At 45.2% G+C, this 13745-nt stretch overlaps 1 protein-coding gene across 1 annotated transcript; it reads right to left on the reverse strand.

The window, feature by feature from the left end:
• Positions 1-11074: 11074 nt before the first annotated feature.
• Positions 11075-12004, reverse strand: LOC108789689 (olfactory receptor 1009-like). Its single transcript, XM_018559771.1, has one exon. It carries the CDS (start codon positions 12002-12004, stop codon positions 11075-11077), a length of 930 nt encoding a protein of 309 aa, XP_018415273.1.
• Between the last annotated feature and the right edge of the window lie 1741 nt (positions 12005-13745).

Below are 13745 nucleotides of genomic sequence, written 5' to 3' on the forward strand. Positions count from 1 at the left end.
CCAGGAGCGAGCTTGGAGCGGTGACTACTTTACAACACACACAGGGACCATGGGGAACAGAAGTAGCCCCCCTCCAGAAGGAAGGACAGTGTCAGCACAAATTCAGAGATGATTTGAGGATCCACAGCCAAGTGATACACAAATAAGATACATTGTTGTTAATAGTTAAGGTACTTGAATGCATTGTTAAGACAAAGTGACATTAAAGCCTAAATCCCCCCCCCCCCACCATGCTGGTGTAAGGAATTATCTTAAATGATGCCTCTTGATCCGATCATCTTCTTCCTTCCAGTAGTTTTCTGGAGTCCCTCCAGCGCTGGTGCCTGTCTCTGATCCAGCGCTGACTCCTCTCACTTCCTGTCCCACATAGTCTGTGCACGCTGCCTCCATTGACTTACCTTGTGTCTCTCCTCTTCTCCCTTCCAAAGATCTGCTACTGCGCATGCGCCCGCCCCAGGATCCTTTGCGGCCGCCCGAGAATCTTCAGATCTTCGGACAGGAGCGCGCGGCAAAGACACACTTTTATTTTTTAATGTGTTTGCATATATCTACTGCTTGCTAGCAGTAGATATATGCAAAAAAAGGCGAGGCTTTAATAACACTTTAACTACTGAGTTTAGTGTCACTTTAACCTGCTTGTTTTGGTCTAGGAGTGAAAATAAAGAAAATACACACCTAAACCTCGGTCTTGCTCAGCTGCCAGACCGATCCCTGCAGCCTTTTCTCTCTTGGGCTCCAGTGGTCCAAGGATCCATGATGGTGTTATGTTTAATGCAGGTCTATTAGACGTGAGGACGCCCAGGGACACACCAGAGGTGGAGAGGAGTGGGATAGAGGTGAACGGACACTGGCACAGGACCCAGGATCGGGTGAGTATTTCTTTATTTTCGCCTCTAGACAGGGGCGTAACTAGAAATCACAGGGCCCCATAGCAAAATTTTGTATGGGGCCCCGTGATTGCTAGTCATGCCACTTGCAGAGCCCAACATAGACTCTCTATAGTGGGCTCTGCAGGGTCTGAGATCTCTGACCTGTCAGCGCCTCTGTGGTCGCCAGGCCCCCGACTCCTGTTCCGTCCCCGGGCCCCGACTCCTGTTCCGTCCCCGGGCCCCGACTCCTGTTCCGTCCCCGGGCCCCGACTCCTGTTCCGTCCCCGGGCCCCGACTCCTGTTCCGTCCCCGGGCCCCGACTCCTGTTCCGTCCCCGGGCCCCGACTCCTGTTCCGTCCCCGGGCCCCGACTCCTGTTCCGTCCCCGGGCCCCGACTCCTGTTCCGTCCCCGGCCCCCGCCTCCTCTGCTATCAACGGGCCCCGCCTTCTCTTACATCACTGGCCCCACCTGCTCTTAGGTCGCTGGCCAGTGATGTAAGAGGAGGCGGGCCCCGCCTCCTCCATTCCGAACACCGCCCTCATCTGCCGCAGCGGCTGGCTGTCACTGACACAGCTCCGCAGCGGCTATGAGGGGAAATGCGCCGTGGCCGCTGCTGAGCTGTGTCTGTGACAGCCAGCACCACCACATGCCATAGCGACCCAGGCGGCCCTGGCCGGGCCCCCCTGTGCCCAGGCCCCATAGCGGCCGCCTGGATCGCTATGGCGATTGTTACGCCACTGCCTCTAAACCAAAGTGGGCATTAAACCCTTGCAGGAATAATAGGTAAAAATAAAGGGAAACAAAGCCGGAAATCTGATACAGCCGGAACATCTAAGGACTGCTACAATGCAATAGATTACATTTTTGGGGTTTTAGATATGCTTTAAGTACATTCTGAGACACTAACTGTGTTTTATAAGGAATATCGTTCTCATACAAGAAATACACCTGTCATCATTTTAAGTTGGTTTAGATTCATGTGTTTAACATATTGTTTCAAAGAGAAAAAAACAATTTAAAAGAGAACTATGAGGTCAGTGTTTTTCCCCATAGTTCTCTTAAGGGTCACGGGAGGACATAAACTAGCGTCCTCCCGTCACCCAAAGCTCAGTATATAGCGAGCTACTGCTCGCTGTATACTGAGACCGCCGCAGCCGGGATGGATCCCGACATTACTGTCGAGATCCACCCAGCTGTGTGAGTGACAGCTGGCTCTGCCTATCTGGAGGCAGCTGTACCCGCCCTTTCCACCATCCGTTCCGTCAGGAACCCGTGAGTGACAGTCGCGGCTCTCTGCAGGGAGATGACCGAGAAGTGAGCGAGCGACGGTATGTGTTCACTCACCTCCCGATCTACTGAGCCGACGTGTGACAGTCTCATTGTCACACGTCGGCTAGAACTATGAGGATGAGTGATTTTCACTCACCTCATAGTTCTCCTTTAATGTCATAGATACAGTTTAAGTCTTGTAACAAGGACACTCCACTGTAGACCGGAGGTGCAAGTAAAATGCAGTTTATTTAGGGCAAACACAAATATATCATTCCATCCACAGGGTAGACCTCCCCTGTGCACAAGACGGTTTCTAGCCGCAACATAAATGACAGTCTTTTAGCTTCGCTCTGTAGCTTTCCACAGCTTCAAGACACACACGCTGCTCACCCCTCGTGAGCCCTCACTCTGCTCTCTTAGCAGTCTGTACCACAGGTCCTAGGGTCACCGACGTTCCTGACCTCTCCCCTCGTGGGCACTCACTCTGCTCTCTTAGCAGTCTGTACCACAGGTCCTAGGGTCACCGACCTTCCTGACCTCTCCCCTCGTGGGCACTCACTCTGCTCTCCCAGCAGTGCGTCCGACAGGTCCCTGACCTCTCCCAGCCACCCCTGGCTGTACCGTGTGCGTCCAGCACGCACCCGAGTTTGTCTGTGTCCGTGTGCTCCCTGCACACACACAACTCCAACACTCCTCTCTGAACTCTGGTCCAGACTCCTAATAAGGCTGCTCTCAGCCACCTGATCAGCCCAAGCTGGTCATTGGCAACCCCTGGCCCCAGGACTGGAGATCTCATCCCACCCAGAGCTCTACGAAATCTCCAGAGCTCCAGATCCCTGCTACAATTAGGAAAACCTGGACGAACCTGAAAAGCCAGGCTCTTCCTTTTAACATGTTTCACATTCTGGACCCTCTCAGCCCCTTTTTGGCTGAGAGTCCTGGGTGCCAATGTTGCCATGCTACGTTGCGGCATTGCCATGCTACGTCGCGGCATTCCATGCACTGCCACAGTCTCTATTCAGGTTTACCAGCTATGAACAAATGCACACACCATGAAACGCTCCTTCTATAAATTGGAGAAGGAGCAACCTGACAGCAACCAGGCAGGAATTGCTGAATGATGGAAATTTCTGTACGTCATTCACAAATTCTTTGTACGCTTTGATATTGAAACAAAAGTATCACTGAATACCACACACGGCATATTTGTTCTTTGTGGCCTTCTGGTTGCTTTGATTGCGTGGAAGTTTTTCTCACTCATTGCAGGGATTTGCCTCCAGCTGCAGGTATAAATACAAATACGGATAGGACAATGTTCACATAACTGCTGGATTTATAATTGTCTTATTTCTATGAAGCAATATTGCTTTTATAATCAGCCCAGATATCCCAGAGAGTAATTCTGAGCACCCCGGAGATGTCATCATTATTTTCAGTCAGCAAAACCAGACAAAGAATTGTTCATTAAAAGTTCTGTTTGTGGACTCGAATCATTTGGGAGCTCCAAAGATGTGGAATTTAGTTATTTGTGTAGCACCTTCTACCTCTGGGCAGTATGGAATGATCCCCCAAAGCAGTGTGGCAGGACAGCATTTAACATCTCAGGATGGATCATTGGCTTATTATTTGGTAAAACCAACAGTTGGGTGCCAGTCACTTTAGCCCTTCTACATTGTATTGGGGATATCTAAAAATATCAACATTTATCTGGCCTTCTAGTAGCAGCAAAACTGCATGTGGTCCTAGTAGGCTATTTAGAATTGACCAGTTAGGTGGCAGTAACTCTTTGTAAGAGTGCATTCTCTGTCTGTAGAAGCCTCTTAATAGGGGTTGGCCCATAGATAGCAGCCAATTAGATTACAGTGACCCTATGTATGAGAGCAGTCATTGTACCTTAATACATTGAGCAATTTGTCTCCATGCAATGTCAACAGTAGCAGCATCTCCTAAGCTCTGCATCTGCAACATAGCAGACTTCTCTGAAAATGCTCTATACAGGTGGACATCTTACATATTAGACTTTCCCTAAGATGTTCTATACAGGCAGCCATCTTCCATAGCACACTTTGCTGAGATGTGCCATGCAAGTAGCCACCTTCCATTGTAGGCTTTCCCTAAGATGTGCCATGCAGGTACCCATCTTCCACAGTAGACTTTGCCTAAAATGTTCCATACAGGTACCCATCTTCCATAGTAGACTTTCCCCAAGATATTCCATACAGGTACCCATCTTCAATAGCAGACTTTCCCTAACATGTTCCATGCAGGTAGCCATCTTCCATAGTAGACCTACTCTAAGATGTTCTAAACAGGTACCCATCTTCCATAATAGACTTTACCTTGGATGTTCCATACAGGTACCCATCTTCCATAGGAGACTTTGCCTAAGCTGTTCCATACAGCTACCCATCTTCCATAGTAGACTTTCCCCAAGATGTTCCATACAGGTACCCATCTTTCATAGTAGACTTTTCCTAACATGTTCCATGCAGGTAGCCATCTTTTTTATAGTAGACTTACTCTAAGATGTTCTAAACAGGTAGCCATCTTCCATAGTATACTTATTCTAAGGTGTTCTAAACAGGTAGCCATCTTCAATAATAGACTTTCTCTAGGATGTTCCATACAGGTACCCATGTTCCATAGTAGACTTTGCCTGAGATGTTCCATACAGGTACCCATCTTCCATAGTAGACTTTCCCCAAGATATTCCATACAGGTACCCATCTTCCATAGCATGTTCCATGCAGGTAGCCATCTTTCATAGTATACTTACTCTAAGGTGTTCTAAACAGGTAGCCATCTTCCATAATAGACTTTCCCTAGGATATTCCGGACAGGTAGGCAGCTTCCATAGTAGACCTTCATGCAGGTAGCCATCTTTTGCTCCAACTCATTCTGCATTTACCCTCCAGAAAGGCAGCTTACATTGCTTAGACCTTGGCACAATCCTCAGCTGGGAGAAGGCCCAAGAAGGAAAGACCTCTTCACTGTGGCATCGTCACCAGGCAGAAATCTGGGAGAAGAACCCTTCTAAAAAGATGTTCCAAATATTTATCATCTCCCCTCACATCACTAGATCACAACTCTCAGTGGTTGGCTGAGAAAGATAAATATTTATAACTTATGCATTGTTAGCTCTCACACTAATTACTGGAATCAACCCAACAGCAACATGAAGAAATAATCAATGTCCTGAGCTTAGCAAAAACCTACAGAGCACAGAAAATATAAACAAAGCTCAGGATGGCCCCAACATTCCAACCGGGAAGATTTTACCTACTATTTGATAGGTGAAATCAGTAGACAGTTTACACCCAGATTCAGGATCACAGGCTAACTGGCTCTACAGGAGATATGGAACATTTGGATAGGGTACAGAGGCAAAATGGAATTACGTCCAGGTCCAAGTCAGACAAGCTGAAAGAGACCATGTACCCTCTGGACTTCATAGCCATTTGCTATGAAGACCATCAAAAGACCAGCTTCTGAATGATACTGACCTCTTGTTGAATGAAGTGTTCAAAGATACACATTATAGGCAAATAGGAAGAGCCTTTGTTGAGGGTAAACTTTGCCTCTTTTTCTGCAGAATCTACTGAATACAATAAAACAGCCCTTTCCATTACTGTCCTGTCTTAAGGGATTATATTAGTGATTTTTTTTGAACAAAAGAATATCATTAAAGAGGTGAAAGAAAAGGTACCCAGAGCATAAGCTAGCTGGGTGGAGGCCGAGAGCTGGCTCAGTATGTTATTGAAGGCAACCTGGAGAACTGGTCCATAACAGTCCACCAAAGGAAGATCCATTCACTGGTGCTCTTTTAATCTAGCATCTCATGTGGTAGAGGGGGTGACCCATGAGGAGTAGGTATGGGTGTGGCCAAGCTGAAAGTCTTGAAGCAGAGGTGGTTTACTAGGTTGGCCTGTTGTGATTATGTTATACACCTTAAACCTAGTGTGACCAATTGAGAAGCACCCCTTAGCAGCCTCAGTCTGTCGGACCACACAGACAGAGAAAGGATAATACAATGCACCCCTAAGTGTCTAAGACACCTTGGTTAAGCTCTCAACAATGGGATCTACCTTCTGCCATAATGGGAGCCAATTTTATAAGTCATAACGGGTAGATATTCAAGCTGGAGAAGAAAATAAAACTTGGAGAGACCAATAGGGATGCACCCCATGAGCAGCCCCAGTCTGGGGAACCATGTGGACAGAGAAGGGATATTTCAAATGCACCAATAAGGGTGTAAGACACCTTGGGCGAGCTCTCAACAATGGGCACAAGTAGTTCAGCCCTTTTCAAAGTTCTGTAGATTGTAGTCCCTGTTTGGGGAAAACTGCTTCAAACGTCGAGTGACCTCAGTGACAGAAAGAGATTATAAACAAGGACATGCTATTGGATTTCCTCTTAAATGTTCTAGTGCAGGATCCTGAGTGTACCATTTCGGAAAAGGGTGATGGAGCATCAGAAACCATCAACAAGTGAAAAATCAGTTTTTGGATGCAGATGTTCTACCAAAGACTCTCATATCGCTCCCTTTACAGCCAGGGATAGAATGATGGTTTGCAACAGCAAAGTCACTCTTGAATAAGTTGAAGCCTAAATGTAAAAAGAAAGTTTGAGTAGTGCAGGAGAAGACTAATGCAAATTTACAGGCATATCCCAGATAGCAAGGATAACTTGCCCCAAACTTGTGTCAGGGTTAAATTGTAATTCTTGTTACCTTGCTGCACACATTCCTGGCAGGTTGTAGACTTGCAGAACACTCGCAGCACAAGTTCTAGGCGACACTTTTTCAATTTGTAGCAAATTTGCTTGGCAAGTCTACAGCAAGAGTCCTGCAGGTCTTAGCAAGAGCTCTGCAAGCGTACAGCACTTTTGCAAAGCACGTTTATCTGGAGACTTGCAATGCAGACTTGCTGTAATTGTGCAACAAAATTGGAAAGCTTGTCAAGTCTGCAATAGTTTAACAAGTCCTTTTCAAACTTGCAGCTCAATTGCTTGCTATATGGGGAGAGAACATTAAAGAAGAACAGACCTGTTTATCCAAGGTCACACCTTAATCTATTAAAGTCTTATGTCTCTGTAGCTGAGACTGATGAGGAGAAGAAGCGTACATATGATTACCTTGGCACTCAAGTTTCCTCAGATGACTGGAATGGGGGAATGGACCTTTGAGCATACTTTGACAGTTGTCAGACCATGTGTAGCCTGCCTAAGCAGTGTGTTATGACATCTGCAGTTTATATTGAAGTAACTTACAGTGAGTTTTGGGGTTCTTTACAAAGGAAGCAATATATATACCGGTAAGTATTAGGAAAATGTCTGCAATGCTTGGAGAAGACCTGCTTCACCTCTTGGTTCCTCAAGCTATATATAAGAGGGATAAGCATTGGAGTCACTGCTGTATAGAAAACAGAAGCCATCTTGTCTTGTACTTGAAAGGCCCCTGAGTTAGGACGTAGATAGACAAAGAAAGCAGCTGTAAAAAAAGTCAACACACAAATGATATGTGAGGAGCACGTACTGAAGGCCTTCTGCCTGCCTGAGGTAGATGTCATTCTAAAAATGGAATGAAATATGAAAAAGTATGACAGGGAGATTGTTATTAATGTATATATTCCACAGCTCGCTACAAGGATGCCAGTAACCATGTTACAATGGAGAGTGCTTGAGCAGGACAGCTTGAGCAGCGGTGGGATGTCACAGTAGAAATGGTCAATGAGGTTCGAGCCACGGAATGGAAGACTGAACACACAACTGGCATGCACAAAGGACTGCAAGAAACTTAAGAAGTAACAAGAAAAGATCAAACCAAAACCATGACCATGTCACATTATTCCAATCTGAAAATTCGGGCCTTCCTTTTAGTTGTACCGGCTCCTCTCCTGGACTGAGATGGCTTCCTCTGATGTCACTGCACACTGGGGGTGTCTCACAATGTGCATTAGAAGCTGCAGCAAGTCAGAGAGAGCTCTGCCTCATTTCCTGGCTGGAGGACATCCAGCATCAGCTAGCGCTTTCCTCCCCACCATGAGTGTCCCCGGCCCCATCGTCTTGTGATGATATCTTGCAGCACAAAGCAGATCAGCCGCAACAATCCTCCATATAGAAATGTGTTGCTTCATGTCACCAGACAGACTCTTTTCTCAAGCGTGGAGCAATCATACAAAGACTGAGTATCATGGTAAGTCCTCCGTGTGGATGACTTTTGCTTTATTGTGACTAATACAGGAAACAGTTTTTAAACAGATCAGATAGAACATGACCATGACCATGAGGAACAGACGTAGTCACCCTCCGGAAGGAAGGACAGTGTCAGAGATGATTGGAGGATCTACAGCCGAGTGATACACAAATAAGATACATTGTTGTTCATAGGCTCAATAGATCGGGAAGTGAGCGAACACATACCGTCACTCACTCACTTCTCGATCATCTCCACTGGAACTAACTGACTAGTGAAGCCAGATCTCATAATATGAACACATGTATTGAACAAGTGCCACAGAAATGCCTGAAGCCATTGAATCAGCATGACAGCCGGGTCACTACACCCCAGTGGTATTTTTTGTTTTGCTTCCAGGGTGGTTTGATTGCTGCTGAACAATTCTTTCATATCGTTTCCAGGGGCAGACTTAAATAGAAAAGAATAGTATTTAATAATAATAAAAGACAGCTGTGCTTTAAAGGGAATATTGTCTTCTTACCTCCTGAAAATATAATTGTCCCATCTTCATAAATCGCTTTTATAACAAAGTCAGAGATCCCGGAGAGTCATTCCGGGCACCCCAGAGAGGAAATGATTATTGTTTTTAATAGCAGATTCAAACCAGCCGAGGCAATTGTTAATTGTTACACCAGAATTACTGATACCGTGTTTCCCCGAAAATAAGACAGTGTCTTATTTTTTAGGTATCATCAGGCCTGGTTCACACCTGTACGTTTTGTAGCGCGTTCAACGCTCTACGAACGCTCTACAAAACGCTCAAACATGAAAATCCCATTGTTTTCTATGGGTATGGTTCACACCTTGCTGTAGTTCAGCCCGTCTGAACGCGCTACAAAACGGCCTACGCCTGAAAAGGTACATGAGCTTCTTTGCGGCGTTTTTGTCACGCGTTTCTATTGGGATACAGCCAAGTAGCCCTCGGAAACGCACCTTTGTCGCACGTTTTTTCACCGCGAATTGCGGTAAAAACGCGCGTCACAAAATGCGCGTCAAACGCGCATATTCGATGCGCCTAGGTGTGAACCCAGCCTTACTATGATTCCTATAAAGAATTATCCACATTGTTCTGCACCAGAGGAGCTTACACTCCAGGGACGTGCGGTCAGGGGAGGCAGGTGGGGCAGAGCCTCACCTAGTATTATGGAGGAAAAAGCTGTCAGCTTCAAGTCTGCAGCTGCCAGCTTTTTCTCCATTCAGATTGGCATCTAACAGGTTACAGAGCAGGGAAATCCTCCTCGCTGTGTAACCTGCCATGGACGGAGCGCTGGGTGTTAATTACAGGCAGTGCTGCATCCGGCTTTTGACATGTAGTTAGGTTACACAGCAGCGGGCTTCCCCACCGCTTGTGTAACCTAACTATTGAGGCAAGAGCTGTCACAGCCTCTACTCTTTGTTAGAGGCGTGAGTTCTGTGGATGGTTTGGACCAATGGAAAAGCGCCATTGGTCCAAGCTGTCCAATCAAAAAAAGAAAAAGAAACCCACTGAGGCCATCAATCTCGATGCCTCAGTAGTGAAGAGCAAGTGACGGGCAGGGAGGCTCCTCCCTGTCTCCTCCCTTCCTCCTTCCCACTAGCGTGGGGACCGGGTTGAGGGTGGGGCTTTACCAGGCAGGGCGGGGCTTCGGTGAGTGGCGGCAGGGCTTCAGCCGGCGTGGGCGGGGCTGGGGAATGCTTCACCTGGAATCAGAGGTACCACACGTCACTGTTACACTCTAATGTCCCCCCCACAGTCATACATTTATATAGCTCAAACATGTACCACCGTGCAGTACAGAGAACGCGGAGCCAGTCACATCAGTCTCTGTACCAGAGGAGCTTACACTTTAATGTCCCCCCACGGCTTACACTCTAATGTCCCCCCACAGTCACATCAGTCTCTGTACAGAGGAGCTTACACTCTAATGCCCCCCACAGTCACACACTATTATTATTATACATGTATATAGCTCTGACATATACCGCAGTGCTGTACAGAGAACACTGTATCCTACATCCTCACCACATTTACACACTATTATTATCACTTTGCCGGTGCATATAAGTGGCATGTTCTTGTGGTGGTAGCACACTGAATCGCATGCTGCCACCGACAGCTCCTGGCCTCAGACTAACGATTGGGAGCCATAAGGACGGGTGATCACTGTGATAGCCTGTGATAGCCAATCACAGTGATCACTAGTTTTAGGACCCCTCCCCTGTATCCTTTTCTCTCTTTTTTGGACCAGACTTCCTTTCATAAGTAAAAAAGAACTCAAGACATACAGTATCCATGAATTACCACCACATAAAGGCACAATTTTCCCTGAACAAATCAAGGTATAATTTATTTGGATACGTTAAGTAGACATGTCCAGTTATATTTTCATATTATAGTTTACATTTGTGATGTAGTATCCTAATGTAAAAGTGGAGCCAACAGTGAAGGTATTGTTCAAAAACATTGACCAAGATTCCAGGGCCCTCTGTAGGATTGCTATAGTTATGTAGTTATCCTCATATCCTCATGTATCACTGGCCCCTCCCTTTTAGATAGTAAGCCCTCAGGGGCAGGGCCCTCCTTACCATCTTGTCTTGAATTGTATTGTGATTGTAATGTCTTCCTTATATTGTAAAGCATTGCACAAACTGTTGGCGCTATATAAATCCTGTATAATAATAATAACAATAATAATAGTTGTTGGCTTTAAATCTACATCAAATGTTTTTTCGCATTGCTTGGACAAGGAGCCGCTTCACCTCTTGGTTCCTCAGGCTGTAGATAAGAGGATTCAGCATCGGGGTCACTGCTGTATAGAAAAGAGAAGCCACCTTGTCTTGTATCTCAAAGGCTCCAGAATGAGGGCGCAGATATGTGAAGAAGACTGCCGTAATGAAGGTCGAGACACAAATAATATGTGAGGAGCATGTGCTGAAGGCCTTCTGCCTCCCCTTATTAGATGTCATCCTAAAAATTGAGAGAAATATGAAACTGTAGGAGAGGAAGATTGTCGTCAATGTATATATTCCACAAGCTGCTACAAGAGCGCCTGTTACCATATCACAATGGAAATTATTAGCACAGGACAGTTTGAGCAATGGCGCGATGTCACAGTAGAAATGATCAATAAGGTTCGGTCCACAGAATGGAAGACTGAACGTACAACTGATCTGCACAATGGACTGCAAGAAACTAATGGAGTAGGAATAAAGAACCAAACCAAAACATTTCTTCTTGGTCATTATCAAGGTGTAGTGGAGAGGGTGGCAGATGGCCACATAGCGGTCATAGGACATGGTGGAGAGAAGGAGAGTCTCGGTGCTCGCCAGTGCACTAAAGAAGTAATATTGGACGGCACAACCAAGAAATGAAATTGACTTCTTAAGAGAAAGCAAATGATACAATGTATTTGGTATGATAACCGAGGAGTAGAAGATATCCACAAAAGAGAGGCAACTCAGGAAGTAGTACATTGGAGTTTGTAGGTTGGAGAAGACACAGACAAGGGCTATCATCCCAACATTTCCTACTATGGTCACCATATAAACCAGAGAAATGAACATGAAGAGGAACGGGACAAGATTTTCATCATCAGTTAGTCCAGAAAACTCAAACATGGTCACTCGTGTCTCATTCTTGATATCCATTGACTTCTCGTTTTGTAATGTTGAAATTAAACATCACATGTATTAATATATAACAAACACTGACAATAAAGCTCAACAAAAAGACTTTGCATGTGCTACAGTAATAGAACCACTTATATCAAAAATGTCATTTGTATTAATCATAATATTAAAATTGGAACAAAAATATGTAACATTGATAGCGGTCAAATCCAAAGACAATAACCTGTATGGTGCCATGTAAAACTGCTCACATGGCATCGCAATCCCTTGTGAATGTAGATACATACACATCCAACATTTAGATGACTAAAGCCTAGTGTTCTCTCTCCATCGAAAAGTCCATCATGGTTGGTACAAAACCCTTTCCTTATAATGGATCACATCTGATGAATGGAGATCAAGGACATCTAATGGCTTCAACACATTTCGCAGACTATAACACCTGATTCCTCGGGAAGTGTGTAATAGATGTTTCTGAGGATATTATTTACAGCAATTAGGATAACAGTAAACTCTTAACAAACAAATAAAACAGTACAAAAACTATAATACTATACTGTTAATACTATAATACTACTGTTAATACTATTCATTAGGCATGCACGATACTTTTCGAGTACCAGTGCCGATACTTGGCATTTTCATGAGAACTACCAGGGTTGCAGCGGTTGCAGCTGGGACTGGGCTCTGGCGCTTCACCACTGTCCTGAAATCATTAGTCTGTATTGTTTTACTTTTTGTTTTTATTGTCACATGACAATAAACGAAAATGTATCAGTACTCGTACTTGAAGGTAATTGGGCAAGTACCAGTACTTGTACTTGCAAAACTGGTATCAGTGCATCCCTTATATATATATGTATAAAAACAAAATCATACATTAAAACAGAGATGTACAAATCCCGGGAGCTCCGTGTGCTCCTTACAAATGACAGCTGCCTCCTAACTTCTGAATTTTTCTCTAGTGTAGTCTTGGAGCTCGAAAAGTATCAATACATCTACTTGTACTTGTGCTGAGTACTGTACTTGGTATCGGTGCATCCCTACTATCAGAGGCGGCTCTAGAGTTTGCGAGGCCTTAGGCAAAACCTAAACATGAGGCCCCACTCAGGCCTGTGGGGTCTTACCAGGGCTCTGTGGGGTTTAACCAGGCTGGTGAGACCCTGCAGAGCCCTGGTGAGACCCCACAGAGCCCTGAATAAATTAGGGCTCTGTAGGGTTTTACCAGGGCTCTGTGCGGTTTCACCAGTCTGGTTAGACCCCTCAGTGCCCTGGTGAGATATACATACTTACATACGTGAATGTTCTCATTCATCCAGGTCATGGTACATCTGTCAAAAATAAATCAAAGCAACTAGACTTGCAGTATTTTTTCTTGAAGATGTTTCGCTAGTCATCCATCTAGCATTCTCAATTCAGAATTACTTGTATAATAATTCTCTGGGTCAGAGACCTCATGGAGGTAAGGTATTGATTGCATTTGCATGATTGGAGCTAGCAAGTGTTATTAAGCCACCTGCTGTTTTAACACCTCCCCGTGGGTGTCTCAATAACACCTGCTAGCTTCAATCATGCAAATGCAATCAATACCTTACCTCCATGAGGTCTCTGACCCCATGCTGGTTAACCGTTTATGTTGATTGGAGCAACATTAACCATATTTATGCCCACAGCCCAAGTCATTCTGAATTGAGAAAACTAGTCGTGTGACCAGCAAAACATCTTCAAGAAAAAATACTGCTGACTAGTCGCTTTGCTT

The sequence above is a fragment of the Nanorana parkeri genome, unplaced genomic scaffold, assembly GCF_000935625.1.
Source record: "Nanorana parkeri isolate BGI_ZX_2015 unplaced genomic scaffold, ASM93562v1 scaffold416, whole genome shotgun sequence".
Lineage (NCBI taxonomy): Eukaryota > Metazoa > Chordata > Amphibia > Anura > Dicroglossidae > Nanorana > Nanorana parkeri.

Excerpts from the sequence above, each read along its gene's own strand:
- LOC108789689 (XM_018559771.1), bottom strand. The coding sequence starts at position 12,004 with ATGGATATCAAGAATGAGACACGAGTGACCATGTTTGAGTTTTCTGGA.